This window comes from Morchella sextelata (genome assembly GCF_020137385.1).
Source record: "Morchella sextelata strain SCLS chromosome Unknown scls_17, whole genome shotgun sequence".
NCBI lineage: Eukaryota > Fungi > Ascomycota > Pezizomycetes > Pezizales > Morchellaceae > Morchella > Morchella sextelata.
Window position 1 is genome coordinate 1,457,156 of NW_025408632.1, and position 27,859 is coordinate 1,485,014.

The following is a 27,859-nucleotide window of genomic DNA, read 5'->3' on the forward strand; positions in this document are numbered from 1 at the left end:
TATGACAGGTCAATGATCCCAAACACACACACACACTCTACTTGAGAAGCATATATCATTTCTACATAAAACTACAACTACATAAACGCTCAAAAGGCCCCATGCCCAAAGGCATAGCTAACTAGCATAGACAACTAACCAACAAACACACAAAGATCTAACACAGTAGGGCAAACCCACTACAGCAGCCCAAACTGCGCCACCGTAGCCCCCACCGCCTTATCCCCCTTGGTCCCCTCAATCACCAACTTCACCCACCTTGCCTCCACCTCCTCCTCCAGCATTTGCACTGTCACATTCCCCACATGCCTCCTCACCACCAGCGACTCATCCCTCCTCCACGGATCGCTGACCTCCACACTACTATTTGCCCCAACCACCGTCCACTCGCCGTCCTCGCTGTCCGCCACTAGCACCGTCCACGCCTCCGGCGGGTACTTTGCCCAGTTAAACGACACGCCCTTGATCTTCGTCGGCGCTAGCAGGTCCACCGTCACTGCGCTCGGCGCACTCGTCGCCGGCTGCCACGTCGTATGGTTCGACCCATCGACAGCGGCCAGCGGGAACTGCCCTGCCACCCACGTACTGTCTGAGGTGGCAGGCTTGCACTGTGCAAGGTTGCCCGGCAGGTCCGTGCCGTTGAGGTCGGGGCGGCGGGTAGGTATGATGAGGGACTCGCCGAGGGCGACCTGCCAGTCGCCTGCCATTGCGTTACGGGCGCCGATGCGGACCGTCACCGGCGCATCGAGAGACGTAGTCGTGTTTCTGGCAGAGAGTGTTTTGCGGGGGGCCACGCGGGTGATGGTGGTGTTCTCGAGCTCAATGCGGACGTTGAAGACGGCGCCCTGGTGCTTCATGCCCTTTACCTCTAGTCCCTGAAGCTGCGGGGGCAGCGACGGGTCGAGGTAGAATGCGTCGAGGCGCGGGCGGTACCCCGTGAAGCCGTGTGTAGGAATCTGCAGGAAGCCGCCGTGGCCGGTGAGGAAGGTGAAGGCTGGGTTGGTGTTGCCGTTCTCGGTGATGTTGTCGTTCATCTGCTCGCTGAACTGGTAGTAGGGCTCGCGCAGGTAGGGCTGCGAGGCGTACACGAAGTAGGTGTAGGAGGCACAGCCGGCGGGGGAGAGGTCGGCGGCGTTGATGGCGAACATGGCCCAGGTCATGGCGGGGCCGTCGGGGGATTGGGCGCGGGCGTACTAATTAACATTAGAATTAAAATTCTAAAAAAAGAAATCAAAGATTGAGGAGAACTTGCAAAGTCGAGATCACCCAGAGCCTGGCTCTCGTTGAGACGGAACTCAAGGGGATAGTTGATCAGCACAACATCAGCCTGCTTGATCTCCACACTCCCGTTCATGCCGCCGTACTCGGGGATGATCGAGGCCGCGGTGTTGTACGGGATGAAGATGTTCTCCTCGATATCGGTCCACTTCTCAGGGGCCGAGTATCCAAGAAGCTCAGCGGCAGCCTTTGCAATTCCCATAAGAACCTTGACACCGGCGTTTGTGAATGCACCGTTGTCGATGTGGTTTGCGTATTCATCCTATGCCTATTAGAAACTTCATTAACCAATTCTCCGAGGGTTTACATACAGGATCCGTCATGTTGTGGACAGTGTACATCCCGACCTCAAGGCCGTCTTCGCCCGTCACATTACTCTTCCGCACAAAGGCAGCCCACATGTCGGTGACGGCCTTGATCACGGGCCACCCCTGCTCCTTCAGCCAGTCGTAGTCGCCGGTGCTCAAGAACTGGTGCCAGTGAACGAGGGCGATATCGGTGTTGAGATGGTACTGGTAGTCCGCACACGGGCCTGTCCCGGTACAGTTTCCAAAGCGTGACGAGGTCCATGGGTACATCGCGCCGGGCATATCGTGCTGTTTTGCGTTCTCGATGGCCTGCGGGAGGAGACGGAAGCGGTACTCATTGATTGCTGCGCCGTGGTCGGGATGCAGAACAAGCAGTCCGGGGAGCATCCACACTGTCATCAGTTAGCATTCGGCCCATATAAATAGAAAAGTCCACTCACAATCAGCATCCCAAAATACCAAACCGGCATAAGAGTCACTAGTCAAGCCACCAACAGAGATACTGTTATCGCCCAGTCCGCGGCCCTCGGAGGCACCTCTGATGTTACTCAAGAGATGGAACAGCGTCGCGCGTACCGAGATCTGGAGCACCTCATCGCCATCTACAATCACATCGCCGTCCTCCCACAGCTCATTCCACGCCTCATCGTGTTCCTCCAGCAGCTGCTCCCAGCCATCCTTCTTCGCCTTCATCGCCGCCTTCCTAGCAGTCTTCGCGGGGTCCTTAAACGCATCACTGCTCGCAATGCCCACATACTTATACAGCGTCGCCGTCTCCCCCGCCGCCAGGTTGAGCCTATACTCCTGCGTAACCGTGGAAACGTGCTTCGAAACATACGCACGCTCGGCAGCATCCACGCGCGACCCCTCCACCACCGCGCTCGCGCACGCGCCAAAGTCGAGCGTCGACACCTCATACGCCGCGACTTCCTCAATGCCCCACGGCCGCACCGCAGTCCAGATCAGGTCGTCCTTGGACTCGAACTCCTTCCCAGCGTGGTCGGTGCGCTGTGCACCAGCACCATCCAGGATATCAGTAACGATCACCTCGCCGTCGGCGCTCGATGTGATGTCGACTTTCATCATGCCGACATTGACACGCGAGCGGTGCGCCAAGACCGTGAACGTGATCTGATACTCTGGGCCGTCCTCTACAGGGACCCAGGTAACCGCGGTGGTCAGCACGCCGTTGCGGATGCTAAGGCCCTGATAGAACGCTGTAACGGACTCGGGGTCGACGCCGGGGGCATAGGTGTGCTGGCCGTCGGGGGTAGTGATGTAGAAGGTGGTCCATGTGGGGATTCCGGAGATGACGCTCTCGCCGCCGTCTTTCAGCAGCTCGGGGAAGTTTGTGCGTGTGGTGTTGTGCTGGTAGTCCCAGAAGCCGGAGACGGTGGCGACGGTTTGACGAGGGTTGTCGAGTGGCCAGCCGTTAATGGGCGGCACTTTGGTGGGGTTGTAGTTGGGCGAGGAGGTGGAGATCTGCCCAGAAGGTTAGATGTCAGTGATATTATCCACAGGAAAATACACATATATGGTAGGATGAGAGCAAAAGCAAAGCGACATACCCAAAAGCCAACGCCCTCAGCAGGGACACGGCTGCCATGGTATCCATTCGCAACATACGGCTGGTTCTGATAATGGTTCGGCAGAAAACTGTTCGTACTCAGTACCCACGACTCGGAGTCGAACTCCGTGATATTCTGCGGCACAGTGTTATTGTCCCAGTCCGACGGCGGCGGCGTCGACAGCTGCCGCCCCCGTAGCAAACTCAGCAACTCACTCGACACCACCGGCAGCGCCGACGAGCACGTCAGCAGCAGCGACAGCGTGAGTAGCAGCGACATTAACAGTGCGCGCGCCATCTTCGAAGAAGGCAGTGATGAAAAGGAGCAAGTCTTCTTTCCGTAAGTACCTTTTTCTCTTGACGATAACGACAGAGAGGATTGATCTTTCTCTTGCTCGTAATCTACGGCGGGGAAGGTGCGGTAGGAGCGCGCATTATATCCTTTCCCGGGGCCACTGCTGATGCTACCGTAACCGTCATCATCTCGTAGGCCGTGGTGCATGACGAGTGCTGTCGCGACACCATCCCCCCCCTCCTCTTCGTTCCGGGGCGCTGATTTCTTCGCGGCCACTTTTAGTTTTGCTCTGGGGTTTTGCAGAATCAGGTTTGGTTCGGGGCGCGGGGATAGAGGCAGGTAAGCAGGTACAACGTGAGCTAGGCTGGATGTATGTATGTAGGTGTGCTGCTAGCTGCTATGTTATATTTTGTATGTATATGTGCGGTATTTTACTCAGGTCACTGTTAAGACTGTCCTGTACTGTCCTGTCTGTCGCGGCGTATTTTTCACTGCTTGGTGCTCGTGTTGGCTTGGACTTTGACCTTGTTTCGTACGTACGTGCGCCGAGAGCTGCTCCTTTCCCTTTGCTTCCGGGGGTGGCACAGCCTGCTATGTAATGTAGCTGGGTATTTCTACCGAGAACCAGGGTGGGGCAGGGCGCGTTTTCTGGGGAAGGAAGGCAGCAAGCAGGATTAAGATTAGGATCAATACGAGATGGTATGGAGGAGGGAGGAGGAGGAGGTTAGGGAGAGGAAGGTTAGGGGGGTGAAGATGTGGAGAAGAGTAGCTAGCTAGCTCTGAGACAGAGACAGAGACAGGTACAGCCGTAGAAGAATCAGTAGAAGACCGGGGGGTCATAGTCATATATCGCCTTTTCCTCTAGATCTCTCTTCCCCTTCCCATATGTTTTTTACTCCACTTTCGCATTTGCCAGCTTCCCCACAGCAAATTATTCACAAGCCAAACAGACTGGCTGCCCGGCCCTTCTGACTTGCCCCAACTCCCTCTCACGAGACCAACGGCTAAAGAGAGAGGTGCGGCTCTCACTCTCTCTCCGCCAGTCTAGTTCCAGTCCCTGACCCTGCCGATCGCAGATCGCGGCCACTTACTATAACAAGACGTCACTATGCAGGACCAGCTCCCCAACCAAGCCAACCCCACCCCCAGCGCGGAGGTGTGGTGGGGACAAGAGAGAAGGAGGTTCCCCGCAAAGAGGTCCCCACAACGGGCATTCCCGCGGGGGTGGGTGGGTGGGGAGGGAGGGAGGGGGCGAGCGGTGACAGCCTAACTGCTGCCCAGGAGGCTGGGGAGGGAGGGGAGGGGGTAAAGACGAACAAACGGGGAAGGTGGGTGCTGTTTCTGGGTTCTGGAATTTCGTGGATGGCAGTTAGTTGTGGGAACATTGGGATTGGGGATGCCGCGTGGACTGGATCCATGGGTTTGTTTGTGGTTCTTTGTGAGGCTCTGAACTGGATACGAGCAAGTGTCACAAATAATATCAATATCGGAAAGCATGATAATTCTGACTTTTTCGATTTTAGTATCATCTCATTTGTTTACCTGGATCCCAAAATCCCCCCCCCGCGGATACAAACATTAGTATTTACTAGCGATGCACAACTAAACCGCCCGTCTGCCTAACTGCTCCTGCACCAGTTTTTACTTTTTCTTACCAAACGCCCCCGATCCAACGGTGACAACGTTTTTCCGTTGCCACCTTCCTCCGGCACCATGTCGGCCTATTACACATCGTCCCCCTTCCCCTCTCCTCCCGTCCCTCCCTCCATCCCTCCTCGCCGCTCTCCTTCCATCCACAACGCTAGATAGAGTAGCACAACCCCAATCCAACCCCAACACCAGCTGGGTAAAGAAAAGCGAGCCCACAACCTCCCCGCACCTCCCCGCAAAAGAATCCAAAACGTATCCCGAAGCAGCAACACAACCGCCGAGCGGCCGGCCGGGCACGGCTGGCTGTGACCTACCTCTGCCTACCTGGCGGTGGGTCAAGAGAGCGGAGCGTTGCGTCGGGAGTCGTGGGTGGAGTTGGTCGGGCCGTGGTGGGGAGGGTAGGACGGGGTGGGAAGGTGTGAAGGATGGGGGGGAGGCTAGAAGGGTAGGTACAAAAGGCGCTGGAGCCCCCGTTGAGAAGATGCCGAAAGCCACGTCCTGGGGTGCTTGATGAAGGGGGTGCCTTTCTAACGGAGGACAGGTACGTTATTGGCCATAGGTGAGGCCGATATACAGTCGATGTGGCGTTTGGGAGATGGTTTTTTCTGCCGCATATTAGCATACTAGGACCTGGGGACAAATATCTCCCGGATCCAATGGATGAATGCCCAAATGCGCCCCGATCCCTAGACATTTGAAAAGAATTAAGACATTGGGCTCCTTCATAAGACGTTTACCACCTACTACACAAAACATCACAACCCAGACATATCATATCATGGTTGCAGATATCCCACTACAAAGAAGCGGCAACTCCAACCACATGTGTCTCAAGAGGCAATTATCCCTTCGTCTGGCAATGCTGCCCACCCTATAACACATGAATTATATTTGTATGTGAGATCTATTTATTATTTGATAAGAGAGATAACGGGATCTGTTAGTAAAGCCACATATAAAATTTGCTTTTTTGGGGGTGGGCAGCATTTTTTGCCAGACGAAGGGATAAGGCAGTGCGTGCTCTAATGGCTGAGCAAGACCAAACTATTGGATGAGACGATGATGATATATTGATAGGAGGACTACTGAGTTTCTAGCTTTATACGACACAATTGAAGACAGGTTGTCAAGCCACCCATTCTTCACAGTTGTAGTATACGTCGATAATAGTCACGTATTCTGTACGGCGCCATCCAATTGATTGAAACATTACTTGTACCCGCAGAGTGGAACTTCCTACAAAATTGCAATACCTACAGGCTACAGCTTAGTGTAAATCAATGTCTTGGCACAGTTACAATCATTTCATGGACTGAACTCAATTAGGAGAACGGCCTTGGCAAGCCGGCCAATATCATAATATCTCATCCTGCATTTCCAAAGCGTCTAGCGTACAAATACATGTACCTACAGCTGTTTTGAAGCGCCATCCTCAGCGGCCTCTTCCGTCAGCGGATAATATAAAACGCACTACATCTATGCACATACATACTGCATGTATTCAGGCGGCAGGCAATTCAATCATTTGCTTTTACTCGAATGGATAACATAAGACGTCACGATAAGACATAAATCTATGCCCTCTTTGCCACCAACAACCGTGTCTATATTAGAGCGTATTTGCCAACCGTCAATTTCAACTATCGACACTTCAAACTTGACAGTTTCGGGAGGCAAAATTGACAGTTCCCTGCAGTGGCCAAAATCGATCTGGTTAACGGTATGACAGAATAAACCCCGAAAACCAGACAACCCATCACGCTACCTGTGAAGTACGCTGTTCGAACTGAAAATTCATACCCATGATACTAGCTTCGGTAGTAACAACTGGGTACTTGTGATCCTCCTGGTATATCTCACAGCACGCCGCCCCACCGAAATTCAAAATTAACAGCCCCGGTTGCCATTTCGGAGCCCCAAAATTTGTAAATTCTTGAAATTGACGGTTGGCAAATACGCTCTATTGCGGCGTTTATGGAACAGCCCTAACCCTGGACGCTAAATGTGGATGTCAACGACCGGTTTTGACGCCCCCCCGGTGCAGATGTTCATCACACATGGTTACCTATAACATAGCAGAGTACTAGACTAACAAAGCTGTGCGTTAAATCCTCTTAGAAAAAGAAACGCCGAGCCCTTATGCATGTCCAATGATTCGCTGCATGGATATCTCGACCTGCCAGTATACGGCGTCAAGTGGTGTGCAGACAGGTTTCTGTGGACGATAACCCTTCGTCTGTCAATGCTGCCACCCTATAATAGAGGAATTAAATTTGTATGGGAGATCTGTTATTTGATAAGAGAGATAACGAGATCTGTTAGGAAAGCCACACCAGATTTGCTTTTTCTTGGGGTGGCAGCATTTAACTGACAGACGAAGGGATAAGCTGTATCAAGCTCATCGAGATGGGCGTCTCACCGGCGGCCACTGAGCCAATGATCAACAATCAGCTATGAATATCACGCTAGCGCAGGCGCTTCAGCGAGAAAAAACAGGGATATAAGTAGGCAATGGTAAAAGCTCCTGATGATTCTTTAATTCACAGCTTCTTATTATCAATATACTCATATCTATACACTGTTTATTTATTTTATTTATTATATACTCCCTCTATAACCATGGCCCCAAGCGCCCACTACTACCGCATCAAAAACGTCCCCATCTCTTGGCCCAAAAGTACGCTCCTCACAGCCCTCAAAACGGCCTACGCAGCCTTCGACACCCTCCCCGACACCAGTCTCTCACTCTACCCCGCACCGTCCGAAGGGTCGCAGACCGCACTTCTCAAATACAACGGCGCCCTCTCAGTTCTTGACCAAACTGGCGTCTACCGCGTCAATGGACAGGGCTATGCCCTAGAGATCGATAACCATTTCCAGGGCCTGACACAGCTGAATGCGGGTGGAGAGAATGCGAGATATGAGTATAGCTCAACCTCCGTGAATTAAATTTTTGCGGTGCCAAGGACTTGACTGATCGATGATAATTGATATTGTAGCATCATTGCAGTGGGAGGTGTTGATGGGCACGCATATAACACCTGGCTGGAGCCAGAGTCGGGGAAGATGTGGTTGCGGGACTTTATCCCGCTGAGGCCTACGCTTGCGAATTCGCGGGTGATGACATATGGGTATGATACGCGCCTTGTGAGCGGGAAGAGCTGGGTCGACTATAGGAAGGAGTTCCTGCAAGAGCTAGTGAAAGCGAGAACGGGGTCGAAGGTAAAAACCAATATCTAGATGTTATAGAAAGCTTTCTCTGATCATGAGTATATATATATAGGCCCAGACTCGTCCTATTATCTTTATCGGGCATAACATTGGCGGGATCATGGTCGTGCAGGCATGTGCTCCACTAGACATTGCTTAGCTTCAGCTATTTATGAATTCAAAACACGTTTTTAACACGGAATTGATACTCCAGGCACTCCTCGAGTGCCTCGCCAACAGCGCATATAGGCAAATCCTATCCTCTGTCAAGAACATCGTCTTCCTAGGCACACCCCACCAGGGGATGCAAATAGAAGCCCTGATAACATCAACCCAAAAGTCCACCCTAACAGCAGCGCAAAAGACAACCCGTACAGCAATGCTACAGCAGCTGGCGATCGGGTCGCCATTCCTAAAGAAGATGGCAGTAGACGCTACGAATATTCTAAAGTCGATAGCAGTGGGCATCGGATATGAGACGCGGGGTGTGGTGGGTTTCCCTTTCTACTCCAACTACCTATACCACCTACCAGAACTTCGTAGACTGACAGGCGGGTGCTACTAGCTCAAAAACGGGTGGGAGGTGTACATGGTTGATCGGTCCTCGGCCATGGTGCATAACCAGGGCTGGATCGTGGGGTTCGTGGCGAAGAATAATGAGGACCTGGTGAAGTTTTCGTATTGGACGGAGCCAGATCTTGCTACTATTATGGACTTTATGGAATTGTAAGCCAGAAGGATTGAAAGAGTAGAAGAAGGGAATGAAGGGAGCTTTCCAACTGTTTCGTGGGACAGTATCATAGATACGGTATCGCTAGCCGAGGCGAAACGGGACCGGATGGATGGCAGGAAAAGAGGGGGGGGTTGTGGAAGATTCGACGAGAGACAGTAGAAAATTTGGTAGGGAAAGGGTATAATCTGGAGGGGGGCAAGATATCATTTTGGATATGTTGTGAGCTCGCTGGACGACATTTTTATTTGTTTTTATTGTTTTGTATTTATGAATGGGGCTTGCTTGAGAAGAGTGCTATATATCGCAAAAGGCAGTAGAATATATAAGTATGTACTCGACGAATAAATAATGAAATCAATCGTATCTGCGTTGGTGCCATCATGCAGATGTGGGTAAGCATGCTCGACCAAAAAATCATTGACATCTACAATCTCCAAGAACAAAGCACCTACAAATTCTGAAAAGGGTTTAGTTAATAGTAAGTATTTACGAACCCCTATATTAGCTTTATGCGTAGTGGTTATTAGTCTAGTTATCAAGCGCACCCAATTAACCCACAACCACACGGAGACCCGGTAAACCCCTAACCGTCAAGCCAAACTCCTGACACATGAACAGCCACAGGGGAACTGGCACTGTCTGATTTACCATATCAATCTTGACCAGAAACACATAAATCCCACCCGTAGAGAGCCAACAGTAACAAACAATAACCCCTCCACATAACACACCTGATATGATCATGATCCATGACCGCACGGATCAACGCTCTTCCGGGAAGAAACGAAGGGTCCGTGGTTCAAGCCATATTCTATAAATACCTCCCCATCGGTACGAGGGCACGTACCATTGCAAGCCAGAATAAATTTTATCGAGATTAGGGAGTAGGTGGCGGCAACAACATTGATTATCAAAAAACCAAATGGGTGATGTTTGGTAGTAACTTTAACCTCGGGGGTGGCAGTGCTACAGGAGTGGGGCAATCTAGACCGTTAATCCCATTGGTACTGCTAAAGGGTTCCGCGATTATTATGATTGAGACTGGTACCGTCGGTCGATGTATGCATTTCAACTAGACTAGCAATATGTACGTACTTCTGAAATAGTAGTGCCCAATTGGAATCCTCTGTTTTCGTAAAAGAACTTGCATTTACTTAGGCAGAAAGAAAAAAAAAGGTCACAATACGATTTAAGTAAATATATGGTAGAGCAAAAAAAACACAAAAGAAAAAAAATTGCACAGTATTGGTGTGTATTCACACCCCTTGGGAACCAGAGTATAAAATAAAAGACGAATAAAACATTACTTTAAACAAGCCGAGCCAAGCCTTAGTAATCGGGAGACGAGTTTACTTGTTGAAGTACAAATGAACCTATCCCACGCTACGCAAAATAAAAATAGTAAACCAAATTGAAAACCCCATCCTGGTATCTAGCTCCCGCTGATCCTTAAAAGTAAAGGAAATGATTGATAGAAAGAGATAGAAAAGACGATAATTTTCTGTTAGGACTAGTATTCACCAAGCACGCCCTGATGCATCAACGCAATTCCTCCGAAAACAAACAAACAAATTCCGAGACCCCGCCCGGTCCTTCCTAATCCTACCCAATCATGCCCCAGGCATTTAGGTGATGCTCTCCCTGAACACACTCCTCCTCTCGCTCTCAACGCTTGGCCGTCCACCCCTCACATTGTTTCCGACGAATCCTTCGCTTTCGGGTCTCCTGATATCTCCCTCAAACGGGTTTGTCGCATCATCAGTGGGATATGGTGGCGGTACACTTCTTCTCGGAGGCTCCCTGCTTCGGCTCCGGCCTCTCTCCGGCTCCTCATGCCCGCGATGCTCCTGCATCTGATGCGCCTCGCCATAGCGACCCCTGCTGTCGGGGGTCGAGCGTTGGCCGTATCCGCCACCAGTGTACGAGATGTCATCTTCGTCCATGCGGGAATCCCAGGCTTGATCTGGGTCAAAAGCCCCGCGGGTCCGCGCGGAACGGGTTCCAGCGCCGGAGTAGCCGGTGTTTCCACCTCCGAAAACGCCCTTAACTGCACCGACAAAGCCGGCACCTTCACGAGCAGGCTCATAGGAGGATGGGGCCGAACGCTTGTTATTCTTCATGAAGGGGACGTATGTTCGCCAGCTAGGGGCCGGGAGGCCAAGGCGGCGAGCTCGAAGCTGTGTGTAGACCTATCATAGTTGTAAGTTAATACCAGCCACACTCAATATCATTGTAGTACCACCCTCGGCCAATTCGAGAAAGGGTGCAAGATTAAAAGTATAGATATTAAGGTAAAGATACAAACACAGGAGATAGGGGCACTAACAATGTAGGAAATCAATGCAAGCAATAAGATGATGAGAGCAACGATTACTATAATGCCCCATATCGGCATTCCCTCAACCTCATGGTGGAATAGATTTGGTGGATGAGTGGCACCATATGGTGGTTGGACTCTAGTTTCACTGGTGTTGTCGCCGTCGTCGTCGGGAGCTGCTCTGGGAGCCATGCTCTACAGGTTCACCGGTGCCGGTGATACTTGGCTGCAGGTGTTTTGGTATTATTGGACAAGCTGATCGATCGGCTGCTACTACGTAAGTGATTGTTTGATTAATTGATTGACGATGGATGATGAATGTGTTTGTATAAAGAAAGGTGATTGAAGAAGAAGAAGCACAGCAAAGGGAGAAGAGAAGGGGGGAAGGAGTGGATCAGCCAGCGAAGGATAAGTAGCATGCACGTAAAAGAAAGGAAGGGAAGAACGCATGAAGAAGAAGGAGGATAGATAGAACAGCAGATGGAAAGATAATAAATGGAAGACCCTTTCTTGCTCTCAGCTCCCCCTCGCTGCCACTCCTTCCAGGCGCTACAAATGGAGGTTCTATGAGACAAAGGGGGCCAAAAGTGTTTTTTCTGGGAAGGTATTTCTTGGCGGGGAAAATGGGCTTACCGCGAGGGTCCACGCGTTTGTCAAGGAATTCCCTTAAATAGACGAAGCGAAGAGATACGAGATCTCGCCGTGTGGGACGTGTGAGGGGGAGAGTTGAGGTCAGATTAAAGGTCTTTTCGTGATACTTGACAGGTGAGAAGGTTGTTGTTCCGCGGCTGAGTTTATCCCGATGGATTGCGATCTTGATCCTCCAGCCCGCCAAGCAATCCTGAGCCTCTGTGGCGCGTATGAGTTGGCGGTGATCTTTCGTTTCGCATCCAGCTTCCTCAAATAAACGAATTATCAAAGCTAAACATCTCTAGACCAGCCATACTTAGGTAATAAGCTACTACTTTACTTTTCTTCAACGACTAATCCACCTTGTGTCTGTGCAGTCTGATATGAGACTGAAGTCTGACATCGCAAGATCGAAAAAGACTCAAGTCCAACGCAACCTCAGACGTAGAAAAACAAAATACATTTAAGAATGTAGAGTAGAGTACATGTATGTATATGGAGTCGAGATAATCTTATGCGCTGACTGCAGACTCGCTCGCTTACTTTTTCCTACGTACCATGAAGTGCAATCAACCGGGGCTGACTGCGTCTGCTATCGGTGATGGGCGACAGGGAAACTGCACTTCATTAAATACCAAAGTTCAGATAGCGGTGAAAGAACTGGATTTACATGTAATTTATGAACCTTGTGGCTGCATTCGACGGCGCCAAGAACATTTGTATTGAACGAGTGATCGATTGTGAATTGTCAGAACGTGAGCAAGGTTGGTTTGGACAAAAGTGAACTACACGTAACAATTCTCCACTTATATAAGTGTTCGGTATTATCAATATTGAGCATAAATTTTAGCTCTCACAATACTATTTCCCCATCATCAGTCATGCGTGCTAGAAGCCAGTCATTTGTGACTACATTGTGAAACGAAACACTTATATAATTATCTTCAAGAGTGAGTGCGATCGCGCGACTTAAGAAATTTAAGGAATCTAAAGCACGTCGCTACAAACTTTTCAAAGAATGCATTGCTGTCTAGACGGCATGAGATGATCCTGTAAAGTATGTAATCATATTTTTTTCTATTGGTTCCTCCTGTCTCAGAGATCGAAATAAGCACTCGAGGCAGTGTTACCGCTTATGTTTATTAGTAGAACTATTAGGAAATTATATCTTCGAATTCGCACCGCTCCAGTACATGTAACTGCCAATCAGGCTTAATTAACCTTAATTGTGCTCAAATAAATAAGACACATGATCGAATGCATGTACCTGATCAGCTGAGATAGATTTGCGGGGGCATATATCGGCCATGTACGTACGTGCTCTCACCTCGAAAACACAAGGAGAGTAGGAGGATTTATCTTAGAGTACGGTTGTGCCTCACAGACTACACTTTTCCACAACATATATTATCATTATCTCTATACTAACCGACTACCGGTGACCTTTATCACTCATAGTATCAGACTTCATACCTTCTTGTTCCTCACATCGATCTTTACTAAGTTCCACTGGCAGATGTAGTTTCCATATTTACGATGTCAATCTTTGAATTAGCTATGCAGTTGATTCTACCTTCGAAAGAGTTTTAAAATGTCAGTATCAACAGAAGAGACACTATGTTATTGTCTAGGCTGCAGAGTAAATATACTTAAGAAGTTCGAGGCTTCTGGAGATCCTGTAAAGGTAAGTTAATACGACATATCTTTGTCTAGCATGCGCATATAAGATTTGAGTGATTGTCATACGACTATAATCAGTATCCCTTCGTGATGGAATTTCCAATTTCATCTTGAAGACTACTGGGTTTCCAGCTGTACGGCACTAAAGTTCATTCTTGATGCAGTGTTCATGAGATGTGTTGTCTGCTGCGCGTACCATCTGATTATGTCGGCACCAATGCGCGTCCTGCGTTAGTGCGGCTTCGGCATAGATACTCCGTTGGGCGTTGCATTGACGCCGTCTCAATTTTCGTCTCCCAAGTAACGTCTACATGCCTCAAACTACCCATCAAGACAAACTTCTAAATTTCGGACGCGAATGCAGAAAAAGAGTGGTATCTCATGAATCGACTAAAAAAGCCTAATTGGCCCACCGCGGTCCTGTCAACAGCTCGGACCTTCGAATTCTGACAACACGGATTCTGTCCTATCGGAGGAATCTTCCTTAGCTTATCAATCAGACTGCGTCCCTGCATCACAGTTAATCTACACCCCATGCTGCGGATCTTTCTTTTGGTTTTTACCGGTATATCTCCGATTGGAAGAATTTCTGGTGGGAGCTCTTGACGGTTATCTGTCCCGTGAAGATTGTAACTCTGGAAGCTGTAAGAAAGTGGTCAGGTAAAGAACGGTAGTTAACTTATTGGCTGGTTGCTTGAGCAAGAAGTTGGTTGGGCAAGCCTGTCACTGACCTTTGATTGGGAACTGCACTTCTCGATTCCCTAGAATACACGTATACGGAAGCCCTCGATTCTCTTCGAAGCAAAGGAAAAACCTGTTGTTCTCAATTCCATCTCCGTTTCCATGAGCTGTTTCAGAATTGGCTTGCTAGATTTGTATCTCGATCCAATAGATACGACCCGAGAGCAGATTGATAGCTCTATTCAACCGTAAATTATTACTCTGTCTGATGTTTCACAATATATCAATGTCATATTGAATGATTAACGCCATTTTGCATATGCCGCATACGCATAAAACTCACCCAGCTTTCATCTTCTGCTCTACAAGGTTCAACCATGGAAATGATTTACAGATCTACACTTCACTGTAAGTACTCTTTCATGACATGTCTTACTTGTCTTTCGGCCCGCTATGTGCAAGCTCAGGCAGAAGTATCCTTGTCCACAAAGAGAAAAGAGTCGGCCTGTGAGAAGGCAGCTAGTTGTTGCACGGCCCGAGGAATCGTTATAACATAATGGGGAAGGAGTACGTTTATTTCTGCTCTTCGGGAGAAAATAAACTTCTCCTGCTTGAATGTCGTCATGGGAATAACCGCTGTCCCGAGAAATCGGACATCTCGGGGAGGGATTGATTATATTACTTCACCTCATCACTGCTTGAGAGACAGCGGCGGCATCGATGGTACCGCGCTCATTACATTGCCTCTAGATCGATCGCGGACGTACGAACGTGGGGAAGTGCATCTCAGCTGCAGGCGTTCATCCAGAGTACTCTGAAGGAGAGTGTAAAAGTGGGTTTCATGATCCGTCACTCGATCATTGCCAAGGAAGGGATGTCACAACTACATGTAAACATAGGCCTCCTAGGTTTCTACCACCCGAAACCATGCATGAGGATTTCCGCTGGCAAGGTGGATATACCTAGAGCAACCCAGCGAACAGCGGGTAGTTGCATGCTAACACCTCGCTAATTACATCTCTATTATAGCTAGAGCAGGTAGCTACATTAGCAATAAAGAAATGGAATAACGTGGATATCCTAGAAACTACCGATAGATAGAAAACAAAAGAAGCGCCGCTAAATAAAAGACGGTATGTCTTTGCCGTCTCTTCTTAAACGACTAACTGACTGGGCAGAAAGAAAAGTCTTGCTGCGCTGCGGGGCCGAACCGCAACCGATGATGTGGCTCCAGTAGCGCTGTACCTTTTCTCTTTTGGCGACCGAGGAACCGATTGGGCAGCGGTACCGGGTTTGATGATAGTCCATCACAACGGTATGATTTTGGACGTACGATGATGAGCTTGAGCATGATATCCGTGCAGGTAGGTATCAGACTGCGACAACAGAGGAGCAACGGATTAAAGATCTCAATGTACCTACTCTACACTGCCCCCTCGTGTGAAGATTCGACTAACTTGATACTGGACTATTTCGCTTCATTTCTAAAAAAGCAAAGTCTTACCGTCCAGATGGATATTGAGCCTCGTTTTAAAGTAGGTACCTACTCTAGCTCTACTCTACTATCCATACAAGGCCAGAGATACGAAAAAGGAAAGAATAAACTTCGTTCCTACTCTAACTCTAAAGTGCCGCGTGAAAGGCCCTCCCACGTAGAGTATCTGGAATTGTTAGTGGTATGATGTTATATCTCCACTCGTTCGGAGTTATGATCTAGTCACTTTAAACGTTTCTAGTCTCTTCCTCACAGAAAACCGAAACTCAAATGACAACTTCTGATACATGTACTAGCTCATGAAAGCCGAAATAAGTTGGATATCTTGTCATTTGCTTAGTGCCGGGGGATCTTGAGATATTTATTTAGTCGGAGAGTTAAACAAGACTAGAAGTAAGACCCTCAGCAATTTCAATGCAAGACATAAATGGTCTTGTCATGATCGAAGCCGAGGACCCTTCTTTCTTCCGTGAAACGGTTTCATTGATCTATTCTGCTGTCCATCTCTAACGTGGGGGCAGATCGTCATTGCTAATAAACTATATGTAGTCAATTGTTTCCAAAGCTTTCCTGACGAAGCGAATATGGCTAGAGTAGAGTATCAGCGGCAGCTACGGTATGGCACATACATGCTCATCGTCACCTAGGAAATACGGCACCTCAGTTGAAGCCTTCTTAGGTATCTTAACGAGGTTATTACTGGTGCCCACCCCTGCCGCCACTCTTCCGCATGCAGGCCAACTCAGCGTGTGCTGTTTTTCTCAGGGTCAGCTTCAACCTCGTCTTGTTGTTCGCTCATGTATCGCAACAATAAGAATAACCATACGTCCATCCGCTGTGATGGAGGGCGGCCATTGTTTGAGTGAAGCGGAGAAGCAGCAGTTATCTTCACCTCCAATACTATCTCTCTGATCCATAGTTATCCCAGCAATACCGACATCTACTCCACGCATAGGAACTCTGTATCAAACAAGTCTCATAAGCTTGAGATCAATAAGGGGGAGGAGAGGAGTAGAGACAGAGAAAGAAAAATCAAACAAATCTGGACTATCGGAATAGAAAGCAAAATCCCGATTTCAAAGCCTGGAGCAAGTGGTGGGTTTTTCTTCCTTCTCAAACCTTTTTTTTGTGACACTCTTTTGACTCAATTTCTACCCAATAGTGCGTATCTCTGGGCCGGTCCTATATCAAATAGCATTGGTGATTTTAACCCCTTCATAGTTGTCTCAGAACATGTCGAATCATTTGCTTCAGCACTCCCCCCTGTCACCCTCCGTTTATTTATCCAACGGTTCCCACTCGTCAACCACCACGTTTTCAGACCACACCGCAGGCGGTTGGCAGTGGCCCAAGTGGAGCTGTGAGCTGGATGCCTTCTGCGATTCCGCTAAAAGGGTTATTCGTGACCTAGGCAGCGTATTGCAGCCCGAACACCTCGCGCAATTCGAGCTCGAGTACTTCCTGAGGAGAAGTAGTTCTGATGCTGGGATTGGTGGTGTGCTTGACAGCGACAACAACACCAGCAGCGGAGGTTATCTCTCCGACGTTTCTTCCCTCGACCATAATCACGGACCCGCCGCACAACTGCTGTTCATCAATAACGAAGTCGAATCGTCCTCGTCGTATCTCCCGAGACGGGCGTCGCCTAGATTTTCGGTGCATACTGACAGCACGGTATCGCTCGAGGCGGCCGCATATTTTACTGATTCCGAAGGGGAGGAGGAGGAGTCTCCAGAGGGAAGGGGGAGACCCTGGGATAGGGATATGGCTGGCACCATGCTTGCAGCTTCGTCAAAGGAGAAAAAAAAATCAAAGTCGGAAAAGAAAGATAAGGAAAGGGAAAGGGAAAAAGAAAAGGAGAAGTCTGTGCGTAAGCATGAGGACTCCGAACATGAAGATCGAGAGCAGAGGAGAGAGGCGCGGAGGAAGCGTAGAGCTGAGAGGGAAGAAAGAAAAGCTAGGGAAGCCCAGGAGGAAGCGGAGCGGGCAGAGCGAAAGCGAGAGAAGCAGGAACGACGGGAGCGGAAAGAGGAGAAGAAAAGCGTTGTGGGGACCAAAGAGAAAACAATGCCAAAGATATCAGTTGAGCAGTTCATTAGTGGAATTGGGTTTGTTTACCATTTTTTTGACCACTTGTTTATCTACCATCTGTGCGTTGGTTTTTTATGGAAGCCGTGATTTAATCTTTTCATCCAATCACAGTAGATCGAAATCGCTTATCTCCAGACGACCTAGCGATGCTCGACCTAGATTGACTATCAAAAGGAGCAAGAGTACAGTTCTAATGCGGTCTCATGAAAGATCTCACGACAGATCCCATGAAAGATCCCATGAACGACCCCAGGAACGACCTCACGAAAGGTCCCATGAAAGACCTCAAGAGAGACCCCAAGAAAAGTCCCAAGAAAGACTTCATGGGGGACCGATGGCCATTGAAGCACCAAAGGAATCTTCAAAAGAAAAACATCGCCACCGAGATCACCATGATCACTCGACTCCCGAAGCTCGCGCAAATTGTATACGATGTTTGCGAAAGCGAGAAAAAAAAGAGAAATTGGAAAATATTACAATTGTACCACCACCAAAGGTCCGTGAAGCAGTTCGGACGGAAACTGTAAAAAAGAGCTCAAGAAGAAGGGTGGAGCCGGAAAGCGAAGACGAAACCATCATCGAAGCGAAAGAGAGGGTGAAGGAAGCTGTACAAGCTGCTGCTGCCGGTACTAAAGTGAAACCCGTGCTAGGTTTTGTTATCGAGAAAAGGCCAGAAAAGCTGTGGGTCTATCCTATCCATTCTATACCAATCGGCTAATTAACCTATAAAAACTAGTGTTGAGTGCGTTACCTGCCTCTCCGATGATGTACCGGTAAGAGAAGCAGCGAAGCTTTCCTGTGGACACTACTGGTGCAATGAATGTTTGAAACGGATATTCATACTCTCTTTGACCGATCCCGCACATATGCCTCCCAAGTGCTGCACAGACGAACATGTTCCCTTGAAGCATGTTGATAAACTTCTCAACTATGAGACAAAGAAGCTTTGGAACAAAAAATACATTGAATACACATCGTCAAATCGTATTTATTGCCCGAAGCCAAATTGTGGTGAATGGATACAACCGAAGGAGATACACAATAATGTCGGGAAATGCTCTCAGTGCAGAACGAAGGTTTGCGCAATGTGTAATGGGAAAGCTCATGGCGATGGGGAATGTCCTAAGGATGAGGATTTAATGAGATTTATCGAAATAGCGAAGAAAAACAAGTTCCAGAGATGCTATAGCTGCAGGGCAATGGTGGAACTGGAAAGGGGATGCAATCATATGACGTGAGTAAACCTCAATATATCTAAGGAATCTGAAGTACTGATAAAATCACATAGTTGTCGCTGCACCGCCGAGTTTTGCTACGTTTGCGGAGATAAATGGAAGACCTGTAAATGCCCTTGGTTTAATTACGAGCCTGACGATGACGAAGAATACGTTGTCCCTGTATGGAATGCCGAAGAGGGTGCAGCTGCAATTCCAGCCAATGTTGCTGAACGACGAGAACAAAGAGCCAGGGCTCGTGCTGAACAGCTTCGTCAAGATGAAGAGCTTGCTAGACAATTGGCTCAACAAGAAGGCTCACTGTCGCCAGGACTTCATGGAGATGATGAATATTATCTTCCGAGCCCAATCCAAATTGATCCTCTCGCAGCGTTGGGTACCATCGGATCCGGTTTGAGGAACGGGATTCGGCGAATCGCCGCTGATTATGTCGAGACAGCTACACGCACAACTCCACAACCTCGCGGGACCCCACAGCCTCGCGGAACACCGCAACCAAGGTTGGAAAGGAGGAGAGTCGAGTCAGTTGCCAGAATCACGCCCCGCACACGAAGTCGGGAGGAGATTCGAGAAAACATATCCAATCTCATACAGGAGGTCGAGGAGCTTGAAGAGCGGAGTAGAACGCCTCACCGTCCTAGAGTCACTCGCACAGAGACCGCTCCCGAGACTCGGGAGCAGCCTTCCCAGAGATCCCGACGACGGGAATCTATCAACCCAAGCCGATACTTGAGTGGGGCACAACACGCAAATATCGAACAATACCTTCGTGGAATTAATCTGGAGGATCCTGAACCAGTCGCCCCTGGGCCACCTCTTCCATCTCCGCATGAACCCCGGGCTTTCACCCCCGGTGTCCCGGAGCTCCGACGCTCTCGCACCGAACGGATTCCAAGACGACGAAGAGAGGAGGACTTTTCTCCAGAGTATGCATCTCATTCTCCCGTCTCGACAATCGATCGTGCGAGCAGGATAGGAACAGAGAGCAGGATTGGGACAGAGAGTAGATTAGGGACGGAAAGCAGGCTTGGGACGGAGATTAGTAGAGTGGGAACGGAGAGCACCAGAGTAGGGACTGAAACTACCTATGCCGCCCGTAGACCCTCTATCAGCGGAAATTTGATGGACCATCGCTGGAGACAGCAGCACTCGGGATACCAGAGCCGAATGCCAGTGGAGACAAATATTGGAGGATGGAGGGTGAGTCAATCATTCTAAAGGAGTATTGTTTAGGACTTTTACTAAATCGGCGCCTAGTAGGGTAGTGAAAATCGCGGTTACTGATTATTGATTTTACGAGTCAATGCTTCACCACGAATTATGGATATTACGACCTTTATTTACGACTTGTACGCCTTGTTTTATTATATGCATTTGGGATGGAGCGTTTGCCTTTTGATGATTACGACATACGAAACTTACCTGATTTATTTCACCATACACTCTTTTTTTTCTTTCTCTCTTTTTCTTCTTTTTTTCAACTTTTTTGCAAGTTTCTGGATTAGAGAATTTATTTATGTGTTGACAAAGAATTGTGGTGCGCCCAAGAAAATGTTTATAGCATAACGTTATTTTCTTCTGTTTCATTTTTTTTTTATAGTTTTGTTTTGTTGTTGGCATATGACGGAATCTTTTTCTTGTCGATATTTTTGGGGGACATTTTTGAGCTTCACTATACTAGCGATAGTGGTGGTGCAGATTTTTTTACTTTTTTTTTTTCATCGGTACATGCATCGGTTTTTTTGGGAAACTATCTTTTTCGTGCCTCTGGACACGGCGATTGTCCACGGGGCATAGGAGCTTCATTCCTTTGTTTTTTTTTTTTTTTTGCTGGGGAAAAACAGTAGCGTCAACGTCGGAGTACTAGAATACTAGCTATGATCACGATCTTACGAGGCGGGTTTTTTTTTTCTCTTGTATGTACTTCTACTACTTCATGTACTATGTAATTTACCACCTGGCCGCGTTTTCGTCTCACATGTTTTTCGCAGTTGATGATGTACGCACCGTACCGTAGGGTACAATTAGTAGGTTCGAACCCCCTGCCAGACTACTAATTGTACTGCTACTCGATTGGGAGCACATTATTTGGCTTTGTTACTTTGAGCGTCCCGAAATGGCTAGCGGGGTGGTACAAACATTACTACTACCCTCTACGGCTCGGTATGTAGTCAGCTTTTAAATTATTTGCCGCCCACACCACCACACCGCCGCCCCCCGCCTCAAGACAAACTCAAAAAAAGCGAATTCGGGGAGTTTACTGGATAGAGTAAAGGTGCGCGTATAGGTTAGTACTGGACTGCGTAACCATATCATACCCTCATGCTCAGTCGGATCCAAAGCGCGGGGGGCCGGGGGAGATTGCTTATGCGTTAAAGATTGGCGATCAGCGGATGTTTAATTGCAATGTCATGGTATTTGACGTTTCGGAACGATGTGTTCGGGGAATCAGAGCTAGTGGTGGCCCTTTCGATTGATGTTGGGGTGCTGTACTGGCGTGAGCTTGTCTGGGGGTTTGGGGGGGGGGGGGGGGGGGTAATTCTGGGCAGAATTCGGAGGAGATATATGCGTATATTGACTGCTTGGTGCTTGGGCTGTACTGAATGGGTTACGTTTGATGGGTTTGTGGCGTTTCGTCTATTAGAAGTTTATTCTGCTGAATGTGTTCATGTTCGGGACATAGTTCTATCACGGAGTTTCCTGGCAGGCCTGGATGGCTATACTCGATATCATGCGACAAAGAATTAATTATCGTACTACATACTCTACACCACTACTACTCCAAGCCAGCAGTCCAATCTAAAACCCAAACCAATCTATAAAAAACCTCTAAAACCCCACCCATCGATCTTCCCACCCCGACATCGGCACCTACCTCTAGTACACCCCCCCCCCCCTTGCCATCATCCCACCACCCGCTCTTCCCCAACACCTCCACAACAGCGCCCTTATTCCAACTCCGATTCGCCACCGCGCCATCCCTGCCCCTCACCGCAAACCCCGTCGGCACACCCGGACACACAAAATCGGCCCTCTTCTCCGCCCTGTACAGCTCCGCACGCCCCGCCACCGTCCAGTCGTCCATCAAAAAGCTCGCTACCGGCGCGCCCTCCAACACGGGCTGCTTATTGTACGTGAGCGTCTCGTCGACGACGCTGCCGCCCTCGAGCGCATAGATCTCCTCCGCGCCCTCGTAGTTGCCGCCGTCGGCGAGCGACGAGAAGGCGAAGTGGAAGCGGCACTTGCGGCCGGCGTGGGCGGCGGTGAACGGGATGGAGATGTAGACGTCCGGCCCGATCTGCTTGTAGCGCGGGAGGGGGGTGTCGGGGCGGGTGGAGTCGACGGTCATGACGAGGGGGGCGGCGAGGAGGGCGTCGGTGTTGTTGGAGAGGGTGATGGGTTCTTGGTAGTCGGCGAGGGGGAGGGGAGGGGAGGGGAGGTTTCGAGGATGGGGAGGATGGTGGCGGAGGCGGCGGGGGAGACTGTGGTTGTGATTGTGGTTGTGACTGTGGCTGTGGCTGTGGGGCAGGCGGCCGGTTCGGTCCGGGGGTTCGGGAGGGCGAGGTGCCGGTGAGGGCTGCTGCTGCGAAGAGGAGGGCAGACGCGACGGTGAAGGACTTCATTGTTATTGCTGTTGAAGTGTAAAGTCGTAGAACCGGGAATTGAGAATTGGAGTAGCTATTACAATTAACGATTTGGGATAAAACAGCAGCTAATGGTGCCGATTAACGGAAAAGCAAACAAATGGCGGTGGTGGTGAAAGGGGAGAGAGAGGGAGCTCAATGCTCGGGGCATCTGATACTTATAGCCTGAAGAAGTCGCGGAGATGGCCCAGTGGGTAATGATCGCGTCGCATAACTAACTGTGTTCCACTCAGCTCTCACGGCGGTGGTGGAGCAAACAATCATTACCAAGACTTCACTGCCACCGAGTGATTAACTGTGACCAACGCTAATCTGCAGGCCAGCTTACTGCGCCGCGACTGTATCTGATCTGAATGAGACGAGAAATATGGGACGATTCTTTTTTTGTGGAAGTTCCTACGCTTCCCATTCCAGGAGTTAAAATACACTCGCGCATAGAAACATCAAGGACTGGAAATTAATTGCGTTTCGAAAATCCAATTGAGCGCAACCACATCACGTGACCACCATGTTTGAAGCACTCTGGAGCCTCGTTCTGCCGCGAGGCCAAAACTTCGTGTAGGTACTCTGGTGGTCACGTATCTTCTTCACAGATGTTCTAAAAAACATTTCGATACCTGGGGGTCTTGCGAATGAACGTCTAATGCCGTAATGTTCCTAACATCACCTGGTTTCACATGCACGTGATGATGGTGATAACACACTGAAAATTAGACATGCTCGACCCATTATATGTAATGCTCACCAGCGCGCGTCTATGCAGCTTATGTCTTCAGAGAATAACATAACCGCCCTGACCAAGATGTAGATATTAAAGATGCACTCGTGACCTCATCTAGCTGCGCACGATACACATATGCAGGTCAAGCCTAGGTGCAGGACGTGGTAACAATGGTGGCGACCTTGGTCCACTGCAGCGTTAATTTACCTCCCCGCGGAAAGTTATGGAGACGGCCCTTCGTAACCGCAGTGCACGTGGGAAGATAAGCTGACAGGTTAGAGGACGTCGTTGCGGATTGGTAATATCCCTCCTATACTTGCCATTGCCCGTCAGCTGAATTCAAAGGCGGAGTTATTCAGCTTCCATTTGGTCTCAGGAATTAAGCAGAGAAGGCGGGTGGGTGGAATGTTGTCGTGTCGGGCAGGGCAGGTTGGTTTCGTGGCTGTGGTCGGGTAAGTTTGATATATATATCGCGGGGCTCGAGATTCCCCGTTTCGACTATAGCTAAGATAAATATGAGCAATTTAATTGAGATTGATAGAATCTATAAACGGTACGTGTGAGCAGCTGCTTCATGATTAGCACCAAGGAATAAAGAAAAACTCGGATGATAAACTAGTCATAACGGCTTTGAACAGTATTACGGGCTTGTCTGGTAGTGATGCACACGAGACAAAAAGTCTCGAGACTTTGTTTTCTTAGACGATATGAGAGAAGACAAGACCTGTAAGTGGGCAAGACAATTAGTCTCGAGACCAATCAAGGCAGTCTCGAGACGTCTCGAAACATCGTAAAACGTTGAAAAATGGAGCATTTTCCAGGCGGAGGGTCTGATACGTAGATCAATACGTGTATAAATTCAAGAATTCATTCAAACCCTAACCCCAATTCTGGTTTTAATCTGATATACTACAAGGCCTCTAGTGCTCGAGTGGCGGTCTCAAGACTTTGCGCAATACCTACCCTAGGTCCCTTTAACCACAGGACCCGCTCTTCCCAGATGCAGGGCGAGATGAGATCAATGGAAGTCTCGTCTTGTTTTGTGTTGTGTGCATCACTATTTTCTGGCCGGCGCCTGGTAGGAACATACATGTATAGAGGAGGGACTAGCTAGCTAGCTATATGCACGTACACATACATGTAGCTCACTTCAATCATACTGCTTGTCCGCTAGACAAAGTTCCAACCATCCTTCTCTCCAACCATACCTCAGCCACCTATCCCCGCTTATTGAGGGATAAAAACTCCCACCCCGGCGTGCTTCTACATGGAGCGAGCCTGTGTATTTCTTGTCTCTGGCTGTTCTGTCTGTTAACGGAATGTGGATCGGGGATCTATCTCCGTAGAGTATGCTGGGGGAACACCACTGGTTGCCAGGCTCCAACATCCACTACCGATGTGTCGATAAAATAAGGGGAAGACAACAGATACTCCCACATCGTGGACGCTATATAACCTGTATTTAGCTAAATTCGGAGATCTGGTTATAGTGGACGTCGTGTCGTTGGCGGGATCGAGTGATGGTCCATGATTAGCAGCCGCGGGTCGTTGACAACAATTGCAACGACAAACCGTTGCTGTCGGTGACTCCTCTGGTATGTGGGCTAGAGCAGCAGCTGCAGGGGCGGGCGAGAGACGTGGGTACTTACCTTCGGGTTGTAATCTATACCACGTGTACGTAGTTGAGATTCGATCTCGGGTTGTGTGATCGTCAGCTATCGAACTCAGAGCTGGGGAAGCTTTGCCACGGCGACCACAGGCCCGAGTATTAGAACAGCATATGGCCTCATGCGTGAATTCTGGCCCACCGATCCTTCATGTTCCTAGTATCTTGGGAAATTCTACGCGCAGGCGGGTGTCGGGTTAAGATAGGCGGGTGTTGGGTCTAAGATGAGTAGATCTGATCAGCTCATGATCACCGGGAGCGGGAGCTTACATGCAGGGTCGATGCCCTGAGGTGGGGTGTATCTGAATAGGATCGACGATCTGTCTTCAATTAATATAGATAATTGAAGATCACCATGTTGCGCCAGATTAGGTAGTACTCGAGTGGCTAGCTTGGATGCTGAGTCGTGAGTTATTAGTCGATTATTTTGGTAAAGTTGTGTACGCGTATTGCTGTGACCTGTACGTAGCATAGCTATAAGTAGCCCTGTCACAAGTGTATCTTTCGTATGTTGGCTCGAATTGTGGAGGTAAAGGCTCGAGCCTAGACTCGGGCTCTCATGATCATGATTACATCTAAAACACCCCCAGTAAGTCGGTATATAAAATATCTATTATAATTAGGATGAACACCAGAGGATATACTTTTTTGCATAGATCACCCAGCTATATATAGCGTTCTTCAATCACTAGCAATACATTCCCAGGCTCGAAGCCCGCTTGGCTCGTACTATCGTGCCCATCACTAGTAGAGCGTTTAATTAAGTCCACTCGACTTTTTGTTGAGGAAAAGAATACTAAGAGGGAGGTGTGTGGCCAAGGGACGTATCCTGATGAAATTAGAATTGGAAAGGAAATGTTAAACCTAATCCTGCCAATCCTATATCTGATCATAACCTCGCTAGTTCTAGCATATCTTGCATGTTTTTTCCTTGTTGTTTTCTTTAACAAAAAGAATAAGTGAACGTAAGCGCTCCAGTTAGAGCTTAAGACTAGATGAGTACACGTACCAAAGACCTGTGGATTAAAGGGATGTAAAGGGATCGAAGATAATGGGAAAGTGTTAGAAATGGGCTCGGGAGAAGAATGTGTCGGGCGGGAGGGGACGTAAAGGTGTATGTACATGTACATGTACGTGTATGTATACTCTAGTTGAATATGATCCTAGGCCTTATAATTATCTGATGTGCCGTGAGACTTCGGCATATATCTATACATATACGTATAATTGGGGGCTGCAGCTGGAGTACTTAATTGATCACTTCCGCGGGATGTTAATGTTTTTATAGCTAGATCTAGAGCTATATACCTATAGCTACAAGTATTTTAGAGGGTACTATGTAATTGATCTGTGCTCTTATTTACTACCCGATCGGCATGGGCGTGGAAATGCATCGGTTATCTTTCATAAAGGTACAAAATGATTTTCCTGCTTAACCTTGATTTTTTGTGTACTTACATGTATTTATCCTAAGGCCTTGTGATATGATATTTTTATTGCAATAGTACTATGTACGTCATGAACATATCCCTTTTTCTATCTTTTCTTTGGTATGTACTGCTATATACTGAATTGCTGTTTACGAACTAGGCGAATGATTTTGAACTCTTTATACTCAGATGGAGTCATAGCTAATAATCTTTCTCTAGAAAAAGAAAAAAAAGGGGGGGGGGGGGGGGGGTTACGAAAAGCTTCCTTTCATAAAATATAAAGGTATTGTCTTACTGTATGTCGGATGCCGTTAATTGGATCTAGACGCGTGTCAATCTCACGATACATCCATAAGTCTCATTTCCTTTCCCTCCCTTCTTTCCTTTCCTCTCTTAAACACAACAAACGTACGAAACGAGTTCAGCATGGATAAGTATATGCAGTTCAGGTAGGTAGCCTATCCCCTCTCTCCTTAGAGTACAACTCCTCCTCCTCCTCCCCTCCTCCCCTCCTCCTCCTCCCCTCCTCCCCTCCTCCTCCTCCTCCTCCTCCTCCTCCTCCTCCTCCTCCTCCTCCTCCTCCTCCTGTTCCTCGTCCCGGATCCAAGACGACTCAATCCAACCCGAACCAATCGACAAACCAATTTTCGCACGGCTGAATAGCTAGAGCTACAAACGTTCCCCTCCAGTCGGCCGTGGAACACTCTGTGGCCGGCGGTAACGCGGAATCCCCCCCGGGAAAGTTAATTGCGCAGTGAGGCGCCGCGCCGGACAACACCGACAGGAATGCTTGTGTTCATTTATCAGACGTTGGATTAAAGTTCTTATGCGTGTGTCAGGTCAAACACGTGTTGGCGCTGGCGCAGCTCCGTTTGTTGTTAATTGAGATAAGCTTTTTTTTGCCTGTTTTGTTTCACACAGCCCCCATTTCAGAAACATCAACAGTAAAGCAATACAAAAGTGTATAAATTAAAGTTGCGATTTAACAGTAAGTAAGAATATAGAAAGAGTATGGTACCTGCAGCTTCTAGTTAAATTGTTGCAAAAGTGGGTCCATTAATTGAGTAACCGAAGTATTTCTCACAGGTTTTTATAATTATCAATTAACTCCCCGACCCCCGCAAGAATTCCACCTGATAAGCCGCAGGCCCTAAAAAAAGAAGGTACGTAGAAGCAGCCAGGTTCTCATTGGAAAACCACTCGTTCAATTCTAAACACATGGGGTTAG

At 48.5% G+C, this 27,859-nt stretch overlaps 6 protein-coding genes across 6 annotated transcripts; 3 read left to right on the forward strand and 3 right to left on the reverse strand.

Annotated features, from left to right (window-relative positions):
* Nucleotides 1–179: 179 nt before the first annotated feature.
* H6S33_004480 (uncharacterized protein) lies at nucleotides 180–3,655 on the reverse strand (the record flags this gene model as incomplete). The annotated part of the gene is made up of 5 exons (XM_044835846.1): nucleotides 180–1,193; nucleotides 1,253–1,540; nucleotides 1,590–1,978; nucleotides 2,027–3,068; nucleotides 3,155–3,655. 5 exons carry the CDS (start codon nucleotides 3,653–3,655, stop codon nucleotides 180–182), a joined length of 3,234 nt encoding a protein of 1,077 aa, XP_044691218.1.
* Nucleotides 3,656–7,717: 4,062 nt separating this feature from the next.
* Nucleotides 7,718–9,038, forward strand: H6S33_004481 (uncharacterized protein; the record flags this gene model as incomplete). The annotated part of the gene is made up of 5 exons (XM_044835847.1): nucleotides 7,718–8,022; nucleotides 8,098–8,320; nucleotides 8,382–8,441; nucleotides 8,523–8,798; nucleotides 8,874–9,038. The coding sequence occupies 5 exons, from the start codon at nucleotides 7,718–7,720 to the stop codon at nucleotides 9,036–9,038; spliced, it is 1,029 nt and encodes a 342-aa protein (XP_044691219.1).
* Nucleotides 9,039–10,666: 1,628 nt separating this feature from the next.
* Nucleotides 10,667–11,550, reverse strand: H6S33_004482 (uncharacterized protein; the record flags this gene model as incomplete). Its single annotated transcript, XM_044835848.1, has 2 exons — nucleotides 10,667–11,230; nucleotides 11,368–11,550. The coding sequence occupies 2 exons, from the start codon at nucleotides 11,548–11,550 to the stop codon at nucleotides 10,667–10,669; spliced, it is 747 nt and encodes a 248-aa protein (XP_044691220.1).
* Nucleotides 11,551–14,202: 2,652 nt separating this feature from the next.
* Nucleotides 14,203–16,512, forward strand: H6S33_004483 (uncharacterized protein; the record flags this gene model as incomplete). The annotated part of the gene is made up of 14 exons (XM_044835849.1): nucleotides 14,203–14,233; nucleotides 14,311–14,338; nucleotides 14,434–14,440; nucleotides 14,561–14,597; nucleotides 14,697–14,757; nucleotides 15,100–15,301; nucleotides 15,379–15,387; nucleotides 15,451–15,482; nucleotides 15,528–15,664; nucleotides 15,714–15,763; nucleotides 15,843–15,888; nucleotides 16,214–16,237; nucleotides 16,394–16,437; nucleotides 16,492–16,512. The coding sequence occupies 14 exons, from the start codon at nucleotides 14,203–14,205 to the stop codon at nucleotides 16,510–16,512; spliced, it is 729 nt and encodes a 242-aa protein (XP_044691221.1).
* Nucleotides 16,513–17,077: 565 nt separating this feature from the next.
* Nucleotides 17,078–20,454, forward strand: H6S33_004484 (uncharacterized protein; the record flags this gene model as incomplete). The annotated part of the gene is made up of 6 exons (XM_044835850.1): nucleotides 17,078–17,942; nucleotides 18,146–18,369; nucleotides 18,432–18,616; nucleotides 18,672–19,169; nucleotides 19,224–20,370; nucleotides 20,431–20,454. 6 exons carry the CDS (start codon nucleotides 17,078–17,080, stop codon nucleotides 20,452–20,454), a joined length of 2,943 nt encoding a protein of 980 aa, XP_044691222.1.
* A 1,492-nt stretch (nucleotides 20,455–21,946) lies between these two features.
* On the reverse strand, nucleotides 21,947–22,793 carry H6S33_004485 (uncharacterized protein; the record flags this gene model as incomplete). The annotated part of the gene is made up of 2 exons (XM_044835851.1): nucleotides 21,947–22,652; nucleotides 22,678–22,793. The coding sequence occupies 2 exons, from the start codon at nucleotides 22,791–22,793 to the stop codon at nucleotides 21,947–21,949; spliced, it is 822 nt and encodes a 273-aa protein (XP_044691223.1).
* Between the last annotated feature and the right edge of the window lie 5,066 nt (nucleotides 22,794–27,859).